The sequence below is a fragment of the Rhinoraja longicauda genome, chromosome 26 (genome assembly GCF_053455715.1).
Source record: "Rhinoraja longicauda isolate Sanriku21f chromosome 26, sRhiLon1.1, whole genome shotgun sequence".
Lineage (NCBI taxonomy): Eukaryota > Metazoa > Chordata > Chondrichthyes > Rajiformes > Arhynchobatidae > Rhinoraja > Rhinoraja longicauda.
The window spans coordinates 7006927-7021421 of NC_135978.1; the positions used below are offsets into that span (position 1 = coordinate 7006927).

General features: G+C 46.4%; 1 protein-coding gene across 3 annotated transcripts in view; it reads left to right on the plus strand.

The window, feature by feature from the left end:
• LOC144606219 (argininosuccinate lyase-like) overlaps nucleotides 1–14495 on the plus strand; it is a 368098-nt gene that overhangs the window by 25561 nt on the left and 328042 nt on the right. For 2 of the 3 annotated variants that reach the window (XM_078422110.1, XM_078422109.1), the window contains 3 exons: nucleotides 3002–3082; nucleotides 6118–6224; nucleotides 8661–9753. In XM_078422110.1, coding sequence (XP_078278236.1) covers nucleotides 3002–3082; nucleotides 6118–6224; nucleotides 8661–8808 — 336 coding nt within the window. In that variant the 3' untranslated portion in view covers nucleotides 8809–9753. Of the gene's footprint in view, nucleotides 1–3001; nucleotides 3083–6117; nucleotides 6225–8660; nucleotides 9754–14495 lie in introns of those variants that run through there. The other variant, XR_013548928.1, reaches the window with a different exon arrangement.

A 14495-nucleotide genomic window follows, 5' to 3' on the forward strand; every position in this document is an offset into this window, starting at 1 on the left:
ACTCTTGACTTTCTCTTTTTTTTAAGAGTTTAGAGATACAGCGCGGAAACAGGCCCTTCGGCCCTCTGAGTCCGCGCCGACCAGCGATCCCCGCACATTAACACTATCCTACACCCACTAGGGACAGTTTTTACATTCAACCAAGCCAATTAACCTATAAACCTGTACGTCTTTGGAGTGTGGGAGGAAAAACGAAGATCTCGGAGAAAACCCACGCAGGTCACGGGGAGAACGTGCAAACTCAGTACAAATCCGCCATCTGGATCGAACCCAGGTCTCCGGCGCTGCATTCGCTGTAAGGCAGCAACTCTACCTCTGCGCCCACCACCGTGACCGCCACAACAGAGGTCATGTTGACTCACAGTAAAGCAAACGGCAGATATTTTGGATGTTTGTTTTTCTTTCTTTTCTTGTGGAAGCAATGATAAAGCTTGTGGAAATAGATAATATTGGTTGGCACCATTTTTAAAAATGTATCATGAGACCAACAGTTCCACGTAGTAGCACAGTGTTGATCTTTTTGCCTCTGAGGAGACAAGATTCCTGACACTGTAAGAATATTCCTGACACTGTGGGCAGCACGGTGGCGCAGCAGTAGAGTCGCTGCCTTACAGCACTTGTAGCGCCGGACACCCGGGTTCGATCCCGACTACGGGTGCTGTCTGTACGGAGTTTGTACGTTCTCCCCGAGACCACATGGGTTTTCTCCGAGATCTTTGGTTTCCTCCCACAGTCCAAAGACGTGCAGGTATGTAGGTAAATTGGATTGGTGTATGAGTAAAATTATCCTTAGTGTGTGTAGGATGGTGTTACTGTGCGGGGATCGCTGGTCGGTGCGGACGCGGTGTGCCGAAGGGCCTGTTTCCGCGCTGTATCTCTAAACTAAACTAAACTGTAAACATTTCTGTTTAATAGAATGTCACTGTTAGTTTCATCTAATTGATGTCTTCTATCACCTTAAAGAGTGAAAGAGAGTGAAAGAAAGTGAGAGAAAGTGAGATTTAGATTTAACCATATAACCATATAACAACTACAGCACGGAAACAGGCCCGTTCGGCCCTACCAGTCCACGCCGACCACTCTCTCTGACCTAGTCTCATCTACCTGCTCTCAGACCATAACCCTCTAATCCCCTCTCATCCATATACCTATCCAATTTACTCTTAAATAATAAAATTGAGCCTGCCTCCACCACTTCCGCTGGAAGCCCATTCCATACAGCCACCACCCTCTGAGTAAAGAAGTTACCCCTCATGTTACCCCTAAACTTTTGTCCCTCAATTCTGAAGCTATGTCCCCTTGTTAGAATCTTCCCCACTCTCAAAAGGAAAAGCCTACCCACGTCAACTCTGTCCGTCCCTCTTAAAATTTAAAAAATCTCTATCAAGTCCCCCCTCAACCTTCTACGCTCCAAAGAATAAAGACCCAACCTGGTCAACCTCTCTCTGTAGCTTAAGTGCTGAAACCCAGGCAACATTCTAGTAAATCTCCTCTGTACCCTCTCCATTTTGTCGACATCCTTCCTATAATTTGGCGACCAGAACTGCACACCATACTCCAGATTCGGCCTCACCAATGCCCTGTACAATTTTAACATTACATCCCAACTTCTATATTCGATGCTCTGATTTATAAAGGCAAGCATACCAAACGCCTTCTTCACCACCCTATCCACATGAGATTCCACCTTCAGGGAACAATGCACAGTTATTCCCAGATCCCTCTGTTCCACTGCATTCCTCAATTCCCTACCATTTACCCTGTACGTCCTATTTTGATTTGTCCTACCAAAATGCAGATTTAGATTTAGAGATACAGCGCGGAAACAGGCCCTTCGGCCCACCGAGTCCGCACCGCCCAGCGATCCCCGCACATTAACACTATCCTACACACACTAGGGACAATCTTTATATTTACCCAGTCAATTAACCTACATACCTGTACGTCTTTGGAGTGCGGGAGGAAACCGAACATCTCGGAGAAAACCCACGCAGGTCACGGGGAGAACGTACAAACTCCGTACAGACGGCGCCCGTAGTCAGGATCGAACCAGAGTCTCCGGCGCTGCATTCGCTGTAAGGCAGCAACTCTACCGCTGCGCCACCGTGTAATCTACGATTAGATTGGAAAATAGCCTGCTTGGTTCCTTTGTTCAAAAAGAGACAGAATCCAGGGGCTACAGACTGGTTATCTCTACATTTGCCAGAGGGCAAATGTGAACAGTTATTATTGAAGAGATTATAAAACTTAGAAAAGTTAAAGACGATCAGGCAAAGTCAACATAACTTTGCTGAAGGGACATTGTGTTCGGAAGATCTGGAATAAGAGGTCAATGGAGGTTTAACGATACCACATCATTGAAGACCAAGATGAAGTGAGATTTCCTATATGTCCCTGGGCATTCCTTAAAGAGTGTGGGAATCAAGAGTCTTTTGAATATTTTTAAACCAGTGCTGGATAGATTCTTAACCTGTTCAGTGCCACCCCGGTGTATACACGGGCCGTGGCCAATAGTGAAAAAAAACAAAATTGGCAGTGAACAGGTTAGCAAGCAAGAGGGTGAAAGATTTCCATGGGCAGGTTGGAATGTGGAGTTGAGTTTTCCATCGGATCAGCCCCAATCCTATGGAACGGTGGAGATGGCTGAAGAACTCAAGACCTAGTCTTGCTCTGAACTTTAGTCTTTAGTCAGAGTATGGCAAATCTGTGGAATTCTTTGCCACAGAAGGATGTGGAGGCCAAGTCAGTGGATATTTTTAAGGCAGAGATAGATAGATTCTCCTCCTATCCCTTATGTCCTGATAACTCGAATGTTGATTTGCACTGCTGATATTCCTCCTAGTTATCTGTTTGCAATGCATCACAAATGTTATAAATGAAACGGGGGTGATGTTAGCAGTGTGGTGCAGAATCGCAAAGAGCATTCTTGTCTAAGTATTTTGTTCCTCTTTTAAAGAGAATCTATTAGTCTACCGACATGTGATGTTTTTCTTCTCTGAAGGTTAATGGAGACGCTATGAAGAATGCCCTGAGCCCGGATATGCTGGCTACAGACCTAGCCTACTACTTGGTTCGAAAGAAGGTGAGTGTTTACTCCATGCAAAAATCAAATGACGCTGTGCACTAATCAAAGAAATGGGTGGCTTTGATGGGAAATGGGGGAAATGGCTGGGGGAATCTCATTGAAACCTACTGAATAATGAAAGGCCTATTTAGAGAGGATGTGGAGATGATGTTTCCAGTAATGGGAGAGTCTAGAATGAGAGGGCACAGCCTCAGAATAAAAGGACGTACAGTATCTTTAGAGTGGAGATGAGGAGGATTTTGTTTTTAACCAGAGGGTGGTGAATCTGTGCAATTCAATGCCACCGACGGATGTGGAGGCTAAGACATTTTTAAAGCAGATGTTCTTGATTAGTAAGGGCATAAAAGGTTTCGAGGTGAAGGCAGGAGAATGGGGTTGCAGGGAAAAAATTGATCAGCCAAGATCGAATGTCGGAGAAGATTCATTTTACAGCGAATGCAGCGCCGGAGACACAGGTTCGATCCTGACTACGGGTGCTGCACTGTAAGGAGTTTGTACGTTCTCCCCGTGACCTGCGTGGGTTTTCTCCGAGATCTTCGGTTTCCTCCCACACTCCAAAGACGTACAGGTATGTAGGTTAATTGGCTGGGTAAATGTAAAAATTGTCCCTAGTGGGTGTAGGATAGTGTTAATGTACGGGGATCACTGGGCGGCACGGACTTGGAGGGCCGAAAAGGCCTGTTTCCGGCTGTAGATATATGATATGATGATGATATAAATGGCTTAAGTCTTGGTCTTATGGCAGACAGATCACACAGCAACTGGAGACCTTCCTGGTCGGTGTGCAAGGAACTATTTTCACAAACACCCCGTTAGTTAGAAGGTCAGATCCAACACTATTTGCAGGGCTCAGTTACTAGCTGCTGCATTGGATTCCAGAGCGGTGAGCTTAGGCCTATTCGTGATGGTATTGAGAGAGACTCTGGTAACACAAACACCTGCCCAAGAAATCCCCCTGCTTTTCTCTACCCCCACAAGGACAGCTGAGCTCTCTCCTATCTCCACTTGGTAACCCCTAACTCTTAAAGGGCGGCAAACTCGCACACTGGTAGAGTTTCTGCCTTACAGCGCCAGAGACCCAGGTTCAATCCTGACTACGGGTGCTGTCTGTACAGAATTTGTACGTTCTCCCCGTGACGGCGTGGGTTTTCTACGGGTGCTCCGGTTTCCTCCCAGACTCCAAAGACTTACAGGCGTGTAGGTTCATTGGTTTCGGTAAGATTGAAAATTGTCCCTCGTGTGCAGGATAGTGTTGGTGTGTGGGATGATCGCTGGTCGGCACGGACTCGGTGGGTTGAAGGGCCTGATTCTGTGCTCCATATCTAAAGTCTTGTTTTGATAGTAACAGACATGAGCAGAGAAAATAGACAATAGACAATAGGTGCAGGAGGAGGCCATTCGGCCCTTCGAGCCTGCACCGCCATTCAATGTGATCATGGCTGATCATTCTCAATCAGTACCCCGTTCCTGCCTTCTCCCCATACCCCCTGACTCCGCTATCCTTAAGAGCTCTATCCAGCTCTCTCTTGAATGCATTCAGAGAATTGACCTCCACCGCCTTCTGAGGCAGAGAATTCCACAGATTCACAACTCTCTGACTGAAAAAGTTTTTCCTCATCTCCGTTCTAAATGGCCTACCCCTTATTCTTAAACTGTGGCCCCTTGTTCTGGACTCCCCAACATTGGGAACATGTTTCCTGCCTCTAACGTGTCCAACCCCTTAATAATCTTATACATTTCAATAAGATCTCCTCTCATCCTTCTAAAAAAAAAAAGATCTGCTTTTCACGAATGCTTCAATTCCACGCTGGATGATCATTCAGCAATGATAACAGCAATAATCTTCCTTTATACAAAATAATCCTTGGTATGGATGTACATGAATTATTGTTATAGCCCATTATCTTTTAAGCAGTGATAAAGGATGAAACGTCCATCTGACTGAACTGTAATCTTTCTGTTTTGATACTCCTTTTCCCACCATCTATCGGTGGTATGAGCAATACATCGTCTCAAAATCAATTGCTTAATCTGGTGCACCAGGTTTGCAAAGCACCCACTAAATACCACTGCTGAATTTGGTTAACATCGACCACCATAATTGTGATTCTCACATGGAAATTTATGGTCACGAATTGCGTGCCACAGGAAGCCAAGTCAATGGATCTTTTTAAGTCAAGTCAAGTCAAGTCAATTTTATTTGTATAGCACATTTAAAAACAACCCACGTTGACCAAAGTGCTGTACATTTGATTAGGTTCCAATAGAAAAAAAAATGAAAACATACAGTAGCACGCAAACAGTTCACAGCGCCTCCTCAATGAGCCTCAAACGCTAGGGAGTAGAAATATGTTTTGAGCCTGGACTTAAAGGAGTCGATGGAGGGGGCAGTTCTGATCGGGAGAGGGATGCTGTTCCACAGTCTAGGAGCTGCAACCGCAAAAGCGCGGTCACCCCTGAGTTTAAGCCTAGACCGTGGGATAGTGAATAGCCCCAAGTCGGCCGATCTGAGGGACCTGGAGTTAGAGAGGGGGGTTAGAAGATTTTTGATGTAGGGGGGGGAGTGTCCATTTAGGGCTTTATACGTGAATAGGAGGAGCTTGAAGTTGATTCTGTACCGTACAGGGAGCCAGTGGAGAGAGGCCAGAATCGGGGTGATGTGGTCCCTTTTACGGGTACCCGTCAGGAGTCTCGCTGCGGCGTTTTGGACCAGTTGCAGGCGGGACAGGGAAGATTGGCTGATCCCAGTGTATAGGGAGTTGCAGTAGTCTAGGCGGGAGGAAATGAAAGCGTGAATGATTTTTTAAGGTGGAGATAGATAGATTCTCGATTAGTACGGGTGTCAGGGGTTATGGAGAGAAGGCGGGAGAATGGGGTGAGGAGGGAAAGATAGGGCAGCCATGATTGAATGGCGGTGTAGACTTGATGGGCCGATTGGCCTAATTCTGCCTGGTATGTTGTGCCTGGTATGTTGTAATACATTCATCGTTTGTGGTTCTACCTGAATTCTTAACCAGATCTTCTCACTGTAGATGCCTTTTAGAGATGCCCACAGTGTTTCAGGAAGAGCCATTCATTTGGCAGAGTCCAAGGGTGTTGAAGTCAGTCAACTCTCCCTGGATGAATTGAAAACTATTAGGTACGTATTGCAGATCAAATGTGCTCCCAGCTCTTGAAGCAGGATGGTCGGAGGAAGGTGGCCTGAGGGTTAGGTATTTAGATTTTTTTATTTAAATTTAAGTATTTAGTTGAGTTTAGAGACACAGGCCCTTTGGCCCACTTGAGTCCGCACCGACCAGCGATCCCCGCACACTCACACTATCCTACACTCACTAGGGACAATTTTACAATTTTCACTGAAGCCAATTAACCTACAAACTTGGAATGTGGAGGGAAACTGGAGCGCCCAGAGAAAACCCACGTGGTCACGGGCAAAACATACAAACTCCGTACAGACAGCACCCGTAGTCAGGATCGAACCCGGGTCTCTGGCGCTGCAAGGCAGCAACACTACTGATGCGCCACCGTGCCGCCCCACTTATGAATATCTTATGCGTAAAGTTAAACATCCAGCAGTAGGATAATAGTGTCTAATTGAGTGGAGATCGTGAACTTTGTCCAGGTTTGGGGTTGGGATAGGATGGGATGGGATGGGATGGGATGGGATGGGATGGGATGGGATGGGATGGGATGGGATGGGATGGGATGGGTGATTGAGATCTAGAAGTTATTTGAAGAGTGGGTTACTGGAGGGATGCATCTCATAAGTATCTGAGGTATTTATTCACAAAATGCTGGAGTAACTCAGCAGGTCAGGCAGCATCTCAGGAGAGAAGGAATGGGTGACGTTTCGGGTCGAGACCCTTCATCAGACTGAAGGGTCTCGACCCGAAACGTCACCCATTCCTTCTCTCCTGAGATGCTGCCTGACCTGCTGAGTTACTCCAGCATTTTGTGAATAAATATCTTCGATTTGTACCAGCATCTGCAGTTATTTTCTTATACTATCATGAGTATCTGAAGTCTGAAGAAGGGTCCCGACCCGAAACATCACCCATCTATGTTCTCCAGAGATGCTGCCTGATCTGCTGAGCTACTCCAGCAGTTTGTGGGGGGTTTTTGTGACCAGCATCTGCAGTTCCTTAGGTCCAGAGGATGGTTACCCTGCAGCTTCCCAGAAGGTCAACGTGATTCTTTTCGCTCTCGTGCTTATTTTTTCTCTCTCCTTGTGGCAAAGTACCAAATCCTTCAGCTTTCAATACCACCACAGAGGGCAATGAGTGCAGGCCACCACAACATCGGTCAGCATCCATCAACAATTCTTGGATTATGCTAGTTACGTTTTAACAGACTACATTAAAATCTGTGAACTATTTATCAGGATGGAGAACTTGTGTTGGATCTTGCACCCCCTTTCACAAAGAGAAGAAAACTATTTTAAACTGAAAAGAAGTATAAAAGCATTGCTGTCATGGTGGACTGGACTGATGAGTCCAGAAGTCATAGGCAGAGGTAAATTATACCTAGGGTTGCCAACTTTCTAACTCCCAAATAAGGGACTAAAGCTGACGTCACCGCCCGCACCCCACGTGAACTCACCCAGCCAGCGGCCATGTGCTCCCGCTCCACCAATGGTGGCCACCTGGGCCGGGAGGCGGGTTGCTACGCAACCTCCATTCGGCGTACACACTTGGCCCCACTCCCCGAACACACTCCGTTAGCCTACACTGTCCGGGCCTACAGCATCCCCCGGGCCTAATACAGCGCAAGGGCAGCCCCATTCGGGACAAACCAATTTAGCCCAATATACGAGATGTCCCAGCTAATACGGGACAGTTGGCAATCCTACTTGTACCGAGGTTCAGTGAAAAGCTTTTGTTGCATGCTATTCAGTCAGCAGAAAGACAATACATGATTACAATCGAGCCATACCGTGTACAGTGTATTTACAGTGTACTACAGTACATGTACCGTACAAGAGAATATCGTTTAGTGCAAGGTAAAGCCAGCAAAATCCAATCAAGAAACATCAGAGGGCCAACAAAGAGGTAGATGGTATAAGAAAATAACTGCAGATGCTGGTACAAATCGAAGGTATTTATTCACAAAATGCTGGAGTAACTCAGCGGGTCAGGCAGCATCTCAGGAGAGAAGGAATGGGTGACGTTTCAGATTGAGACCCTTCGTCAGACTGATGTCAGGGGGGCGGGACAAAGGAAGGATATAGGTGGAGACAGGAAGATAGAGGGAGATCTGGGAAGGAGGAGGGGAAGAGAGGGACAGAGGAACTATCTAAAGTTGGAGAAGTCGATGTTCATACCACTGGGCTGCAAGCTGGTAGATGGTAGTTCAGCACTGCTCTCTGGTTGTGGTAGGATGATTCAGTTGCCTGATAACAGCTGGGAAGAAACCGTCCCTGAATGCCATTGGTTATTTACTGTATATACGATGGGCAAGTGTAAAATCTTTGCGTGCAAGTGGTTGTTCTTGCAGGTAAACAGTCACGACTGCAATGAACCTCCTGGGATTTAAACGCAAATTGAGTCGAATGGAATGTTTTTCTCTTCGCCAAAAGCCCGCTGTTTGAGAGTGACGTATCAAAGGTGTGGAACTACACCAACAGCGTGGAGCAGTACACAGCGGCCGGAGGCACTGCTCGCAGCAGCGTGCTGACCCAGATCGAGCAACTGAGAGCCTGGCTGAGCAGGAGACAGAGCAGTTAAGACCTTCACCCTCTTCAGTTCAGTTTCAGTGTAGTTTATTGTCACGTGTACCGAGGTACAGTGAAAAGCTTTTGTAGCGCGCTAACCAGTCAGCGGAAAGACGATACATGATTACAATCAAGCCATTTACAGTGTACAGATGCACGATAAGGGAATAATGTTTAGTGCACGGAAATGCCGATCAACTATAGTCCAAGGGTCACCAATGAGATAGGTGGTTGTTCAAGACTGCTGTCCAGTTTTGGTAGGATAGACAATAGACAATAGGTGCAGGAGTAGGCCATTCGGCCCTTCAAGCCAGCACCACCATTCAATGTGATCATGGCTGATCATTCTCAATCAGTACCCCATTCCTACCTTCTCCCCATACCCCCTGACTCCGCTATCCTTAAGAGATGGTTCAGTTGCCTGATAGCAGCCGGGATGAAACTGTCCCTGAATCTGGAGGTGTGCGTTTTCACACTTCTATACCTTTTGCCCGAGGGGAGAGGGGAGAAGAGGGAGTGGTCGGTGTGTGATGATGCTGCTGGCCTTGCCGAGGCAGCGTGAGGCGTAAATGGAGTCAATGGAGGGGACGTTGGTTTGTGTGATGGTCTGGGCTGCGTCCACAATTCACTGCAATTTCATGCCATCGTGGAGCTGTTCCCAAAACAAGCTGTGATGGACACGTCCCATCTTCAATACTATTAACAGATTCTTTGGACATCCATGTGATTTACCCTTAGGTGTAGACAACTGTTGTTGATCATTGGATTGTGTTACCATTTGGGAAATAGCACTGTTCCACTAAATATCAATGTGTTTTTATTGAGCCTTGAAATCTGTGACTATGCTAAGCAATGATATATAACATGAAGCTAAGCTTGAATAAATATTTACATTGTAATTGATTGCTGCTTTGAAAGACTGACCTACTGAACTGTGATAACACTTACCTGAAATAAATCTTGATGGATTACGTGTTTGATTGAGTCTTTTGTTGTCCAATTTTAGTTTAATCCCTTCAAGGGTCAGAAATCTCAAACTGGGACACGAGGATCTGTAGATGTTGGAATCTTGCATTGAACACAAAGTGCTGGAGCAACTCAACAGGTCAAGCAGCATCTCTGGAGGACATGAGCATTTATGGTTGGGACAGTCTAAAGAAGAGTCCCGACCTGAATCATCACCAAAGCTGCTGCCTGACCTGACGAGTTAGTTTAGTTTTGTTTATTTTCTTTGGTTTAGAGATACAGTGCCCACCGGGTCCGCACCGACCAGCGATCCCCGCACATTAACACTACCCTACATGCATTGGGGACAATTTTACTTTTATATATATCAAGCCAATTAACCTACAAACCTGTACGTCTTTGGACGGTGGGAGGAAACTGAAGATCTCGGAGAAAACCCACGTAGGTCACGGGGAGAATGTAATCTTAAGAAGGGTATCGACCCAAAACGTCACCCAATTCTTCCTCTCCTTAGATGCTGTAATGAATGGAGTCCCACTTCTGACACCATGTAATGAGTGGAGTCGTACACATGTCGTAATGCAACACACATTTATTACAGTCCACTTACAGCATAGATCTGCAAGACTTCACAGTGACTAACAGCTACTCCAACTGCCCTAGCTCTTGGTAATATATATGGCATATTAGGCGGAGCACCTACTAACAAGCGCTACAATTGGTTAGTAGGAAATAACCAATCTACAGATGCTGCCTGTCCCGCTGAGTCCTAACGCATGGCATCCCTGTGTGGTACCTCAGCTGCACGGAGGCAGAGAGGAGAGCTCTTCAGCGGGTAGTCCATAGAGCTCAGAGGACTATCAGAACACAGCTACCAGCCTTGGAGGGCATCTACAACACACGATGCCTCCGAAAAGCCACCAGCATCCACAAAGACTCTTCACACCCCTGCAACAGTCTGTTCGAACTTCTACCATCGGGCAGACGATACAAGGCCTTCTACGCCCGCACCTCCAGACTCAGGAACAGCTTCATCCCCAGGGCCATAGCTGCTATGAACCGGTCCTGCTGAGCCGGATGGTCACATCGCACAGTGAACCGGCACAGATCTACTTGCACTTTATTCTGATTTAAAACTGTTCTAATTTGTTTCATTGGGTTGTTTAAATTAATACTGATTAGCTAATTAATTTATTGCATCGTATGGGAGGCGCATTCCCAATCTCAATGTACCCCTGTACAATGACAATAAAGATATATTGTATTGTATTGTATTGTATTGTTACTCCATCATTTTATCTCTATCTCCTGTGATGTAGAACTTGTGTGCATTGCGTGATATGGTAACAATACTGGGTTAATTCGGGTTGGGTCTGAAGAAGAGTCTCAATCTGAAATGTCACCCATTCCTTCTATCTAGAGATCCTGCCAATTCTGCTGAGTTACTTCAGCATTTTGTGTCTATCTTCAATGGTGTGCAGGCTTTATACGTTGGCACTAAAGCAAGAGCAATTTTATTTGATTCCCTTTCAAGGATTTCATTTAAATTGTTTTATGCAGAGGTTGGTCATGTTGGTGTAAGAAGGAACTGCAGGTGCTGGTTTACACCGAAGATGGACACAAACTGCTGGAGTAACTCAGCGGGACAGGCAGCATCTGTGGAGAGAAGGAATGGGTGGCATTTCAAGTCGATTTTGTGTCTACCTTTGGTCACATTGGTATAGTTCATGATAACAGAACTCTCATCAGTTGGCATCAAAGTCCTCAGCGGCTGGTTTCTGGTTGTTTACTGATCCCTTCAATTCCTACAATTACTTACTGTAATAAATGAGTTTTTATTCACAAAATGCTGGAGTAACTCAGCAAACCTTCCACCCCACCAGCCAACGGATCCAAAAACTTCATACACTTCACTTCCAATTTCCATCCTGCCCTTAAATATACCTGGACTATCTCCAACATCTCCCTCCCGTTTCTGGACCTCACCATCTCCATCACAGGAGACAGACTAGTGACTGACATCCACTATAAACCCACTGACTCGCACAGCTATCTGGACTACACTTCTTCCCACCCGGTTTCCTGCAAAAAGTCAATCCCCTACTCCCGATTCCTCCGTCTACGCCGCATCTGCGCCCGGGATGAGGTGTTTCACACTAGGGTATCAGAGATGTCCTCATTCTTCAGGAAATGGGGCTTCCCCTCTTCCATTATAGATGAGGCTCTCACTAGGGTCTCTTCTACATCCCGCAGCTCCGCTCTTGCTCCCCCTCCCCCCACTCGTAACAAGGACAGAATCCCCCTCGTTCTCACCTTCCACCCCACCAGCCAGCGGATCCAACATTTTGTGAATAAATACCTTCGATTTGTACCAGCATCTGCAGTAATAATTGAGTTTGGTGCTTCACAAAAGCCAACTGCAGGTACGTGTGCATTTGCTTGGGAAACCTCCATCAGCGTACATCTCAGCCAGCAGGGGGAGACCAGGAGCAATGGTCCATCAACAATTTAGAACAAGCTGAGAAACTGCATCCATTGTGGTCTGTTTTCATGTGAATCTGCAAACAAAGCTAATTTTTCCTGGGATTGATCGCACCAATGATCAATTGTGAGTGAGATTGCACACATTTCTTGATTAGTAAGTGCGTCAATGTTATGGTGTGAAGGCAGGAGAATAGATTTGTGAGGGAAATATAGATCATAAGGGTGGAGCAGACTCGATGGGCCGATTGGCCTAGATCTGCTCCTATGTGTTATGGTCTTATGGTCACTGTGAAATTGGCCCAGGAACTGCCCACGTGTAATTGACTCAGTCTCTCAGTTTAAAGGTTGCAGGCAGGCCTTGGAGCTCTCTGTCCCATCTTTGTTCAACACTCGAAGAATAGAATTAAGATAGGCCCTACACCAGCCTCTGTGGCACGGTAGAGCAGCGGTAGAGTTGCTGCCTCACAGCGCCAGTGACCCGGGTTTGATCCTGACCTTGGGTGCTGTCTGTAGAGTTCGCACTTTCCCTCTGTGGGTTTTCTCGAGATGCTCCGGTTTCCTCCCACATCTCAAAGATGTGGGAGTTTGAGGGTTAACTGGCCCTCTGTAAATTTCCCCCTAGTGAGAAGTGGGATAACTAGTGTGAACGAATGATCAACGGTTGGTGAGAACGCTGTAGTCCGAAGGGCCTATTCATGCTGTATCACTAAAGTAAAGTAAGCTGAACTAAACCAAACTAAATTAAATAGAATACAAAATATTAGAGGGTATTTAAAACCATGCAGGCAACACCAGGGCGGCACGGTGGCGCAGCGTTAGAGTTGCTGCCTTACAGCGCCAGAGACCCGGGTTCCATCCTGACTGCGGGTGCCGTCTGCACGGAGTTTGGATGTTCTCCCCGTGACCTGCGTGGGTTTTCTCCGGGTGCTCCGGTTTCCTCCCACACAGGTTTGTAGTAGGTTAATTGGCTTTGGTAAAATTGTGCATTGTCCCAATTATGTAGGGTAGTGTTAGTGTGCGGGGATCGCTGTTCGGCGCGGACATGGCTGGCCAAAGGGCCTGTTCCCGCGCTGTATCTCTAAACTAACCAAGGAAATGCACAAACAACACCACAAAATCCTTCGAATTGACTGGAGGTACAATGAACCAATGTCTGGGTCCTCACCCAGGCCCAGTTCCCCAACATTGAGGCCCCAATTACATCCGTTGGCTCTGTTGGGCAGGCCACATCATTCACGCTCCTGACCCTGACAACCTTCTATGCCTAGCTCTGCCACTGGAGGTGAATCCCTGAGGAAAAAAACATTCCAGCATTTGCTCAAAGCCGCCTTAAAGAAACGCTAGATAGACATTAAAAAGCTGGAGTACCTCAGCAGGTCAGGCAGCATCCCTGGAGAAAAGGAATCGGCGACATTTCGGGTCGGGACCCTTTTTCAGACTGAGGGTCAGGGGAAAAGAGATATAGATGGTGATATAGAGAGATATAGAATAAATGAATGAAAAATATGCAATAAAAGTTACGACGATCAAGGAAACAGGCCATTGTTAGCTGTGGGCTAGGTGAAAACGAGTTACAGACAATGAATCTCATCAAGTCAAGTCAAGTCAAGTCAATTTTATTTGTATAGCACATTTAAAAACAACCCACGTTGACCAAAGTGCTGTACATTTGATTAGGTTCCAATAGAAAAAAAAATGAAAACATACAGTAGTACGCAAACAGTTCACAGCGCCTCCTCAATGAGCCTCAAACGCTAGGGAGTAGAAATATGTTTTGAGCCTGGACTTAAAGGAGTCGATGGAGGGGGCAGTTCTGATCGGGAGAGGGATGCTGTTCCACAGTCTAGGAGCTGCAACCGCAGTATCAAGATGACTTTGAAACTAGTACAGCATTGGGTGGGAGAGGGACAGAGAGAGAGGGGTTTGCCAGAGTTACTTGAAGTTAGAGAAATCAACGTCGTAAACTGCCCAAGCTAAATATGAGGTGCTGTTCCTCCAAACTGCATTGGGCCTCCCTCTGACAATGGAGGAGGCCCAGGTCAGAAAGGTCAGTGTGGGAATGGGAGGGGGGGGTTAAAGTGTTTGGCGAACATCTCCATTGACATCTGTGAATCTCGTACTCATGACCTCTCAAAGTAGAGAAGAGGCATTCTGGAAACAGTTAAGATCCTTGAGACCAAGACACAGATGCCATCTGAGATCGCCTACCAAAACCATCCTGCCATGTGTCTCATTGACCAGCAGGTGGCG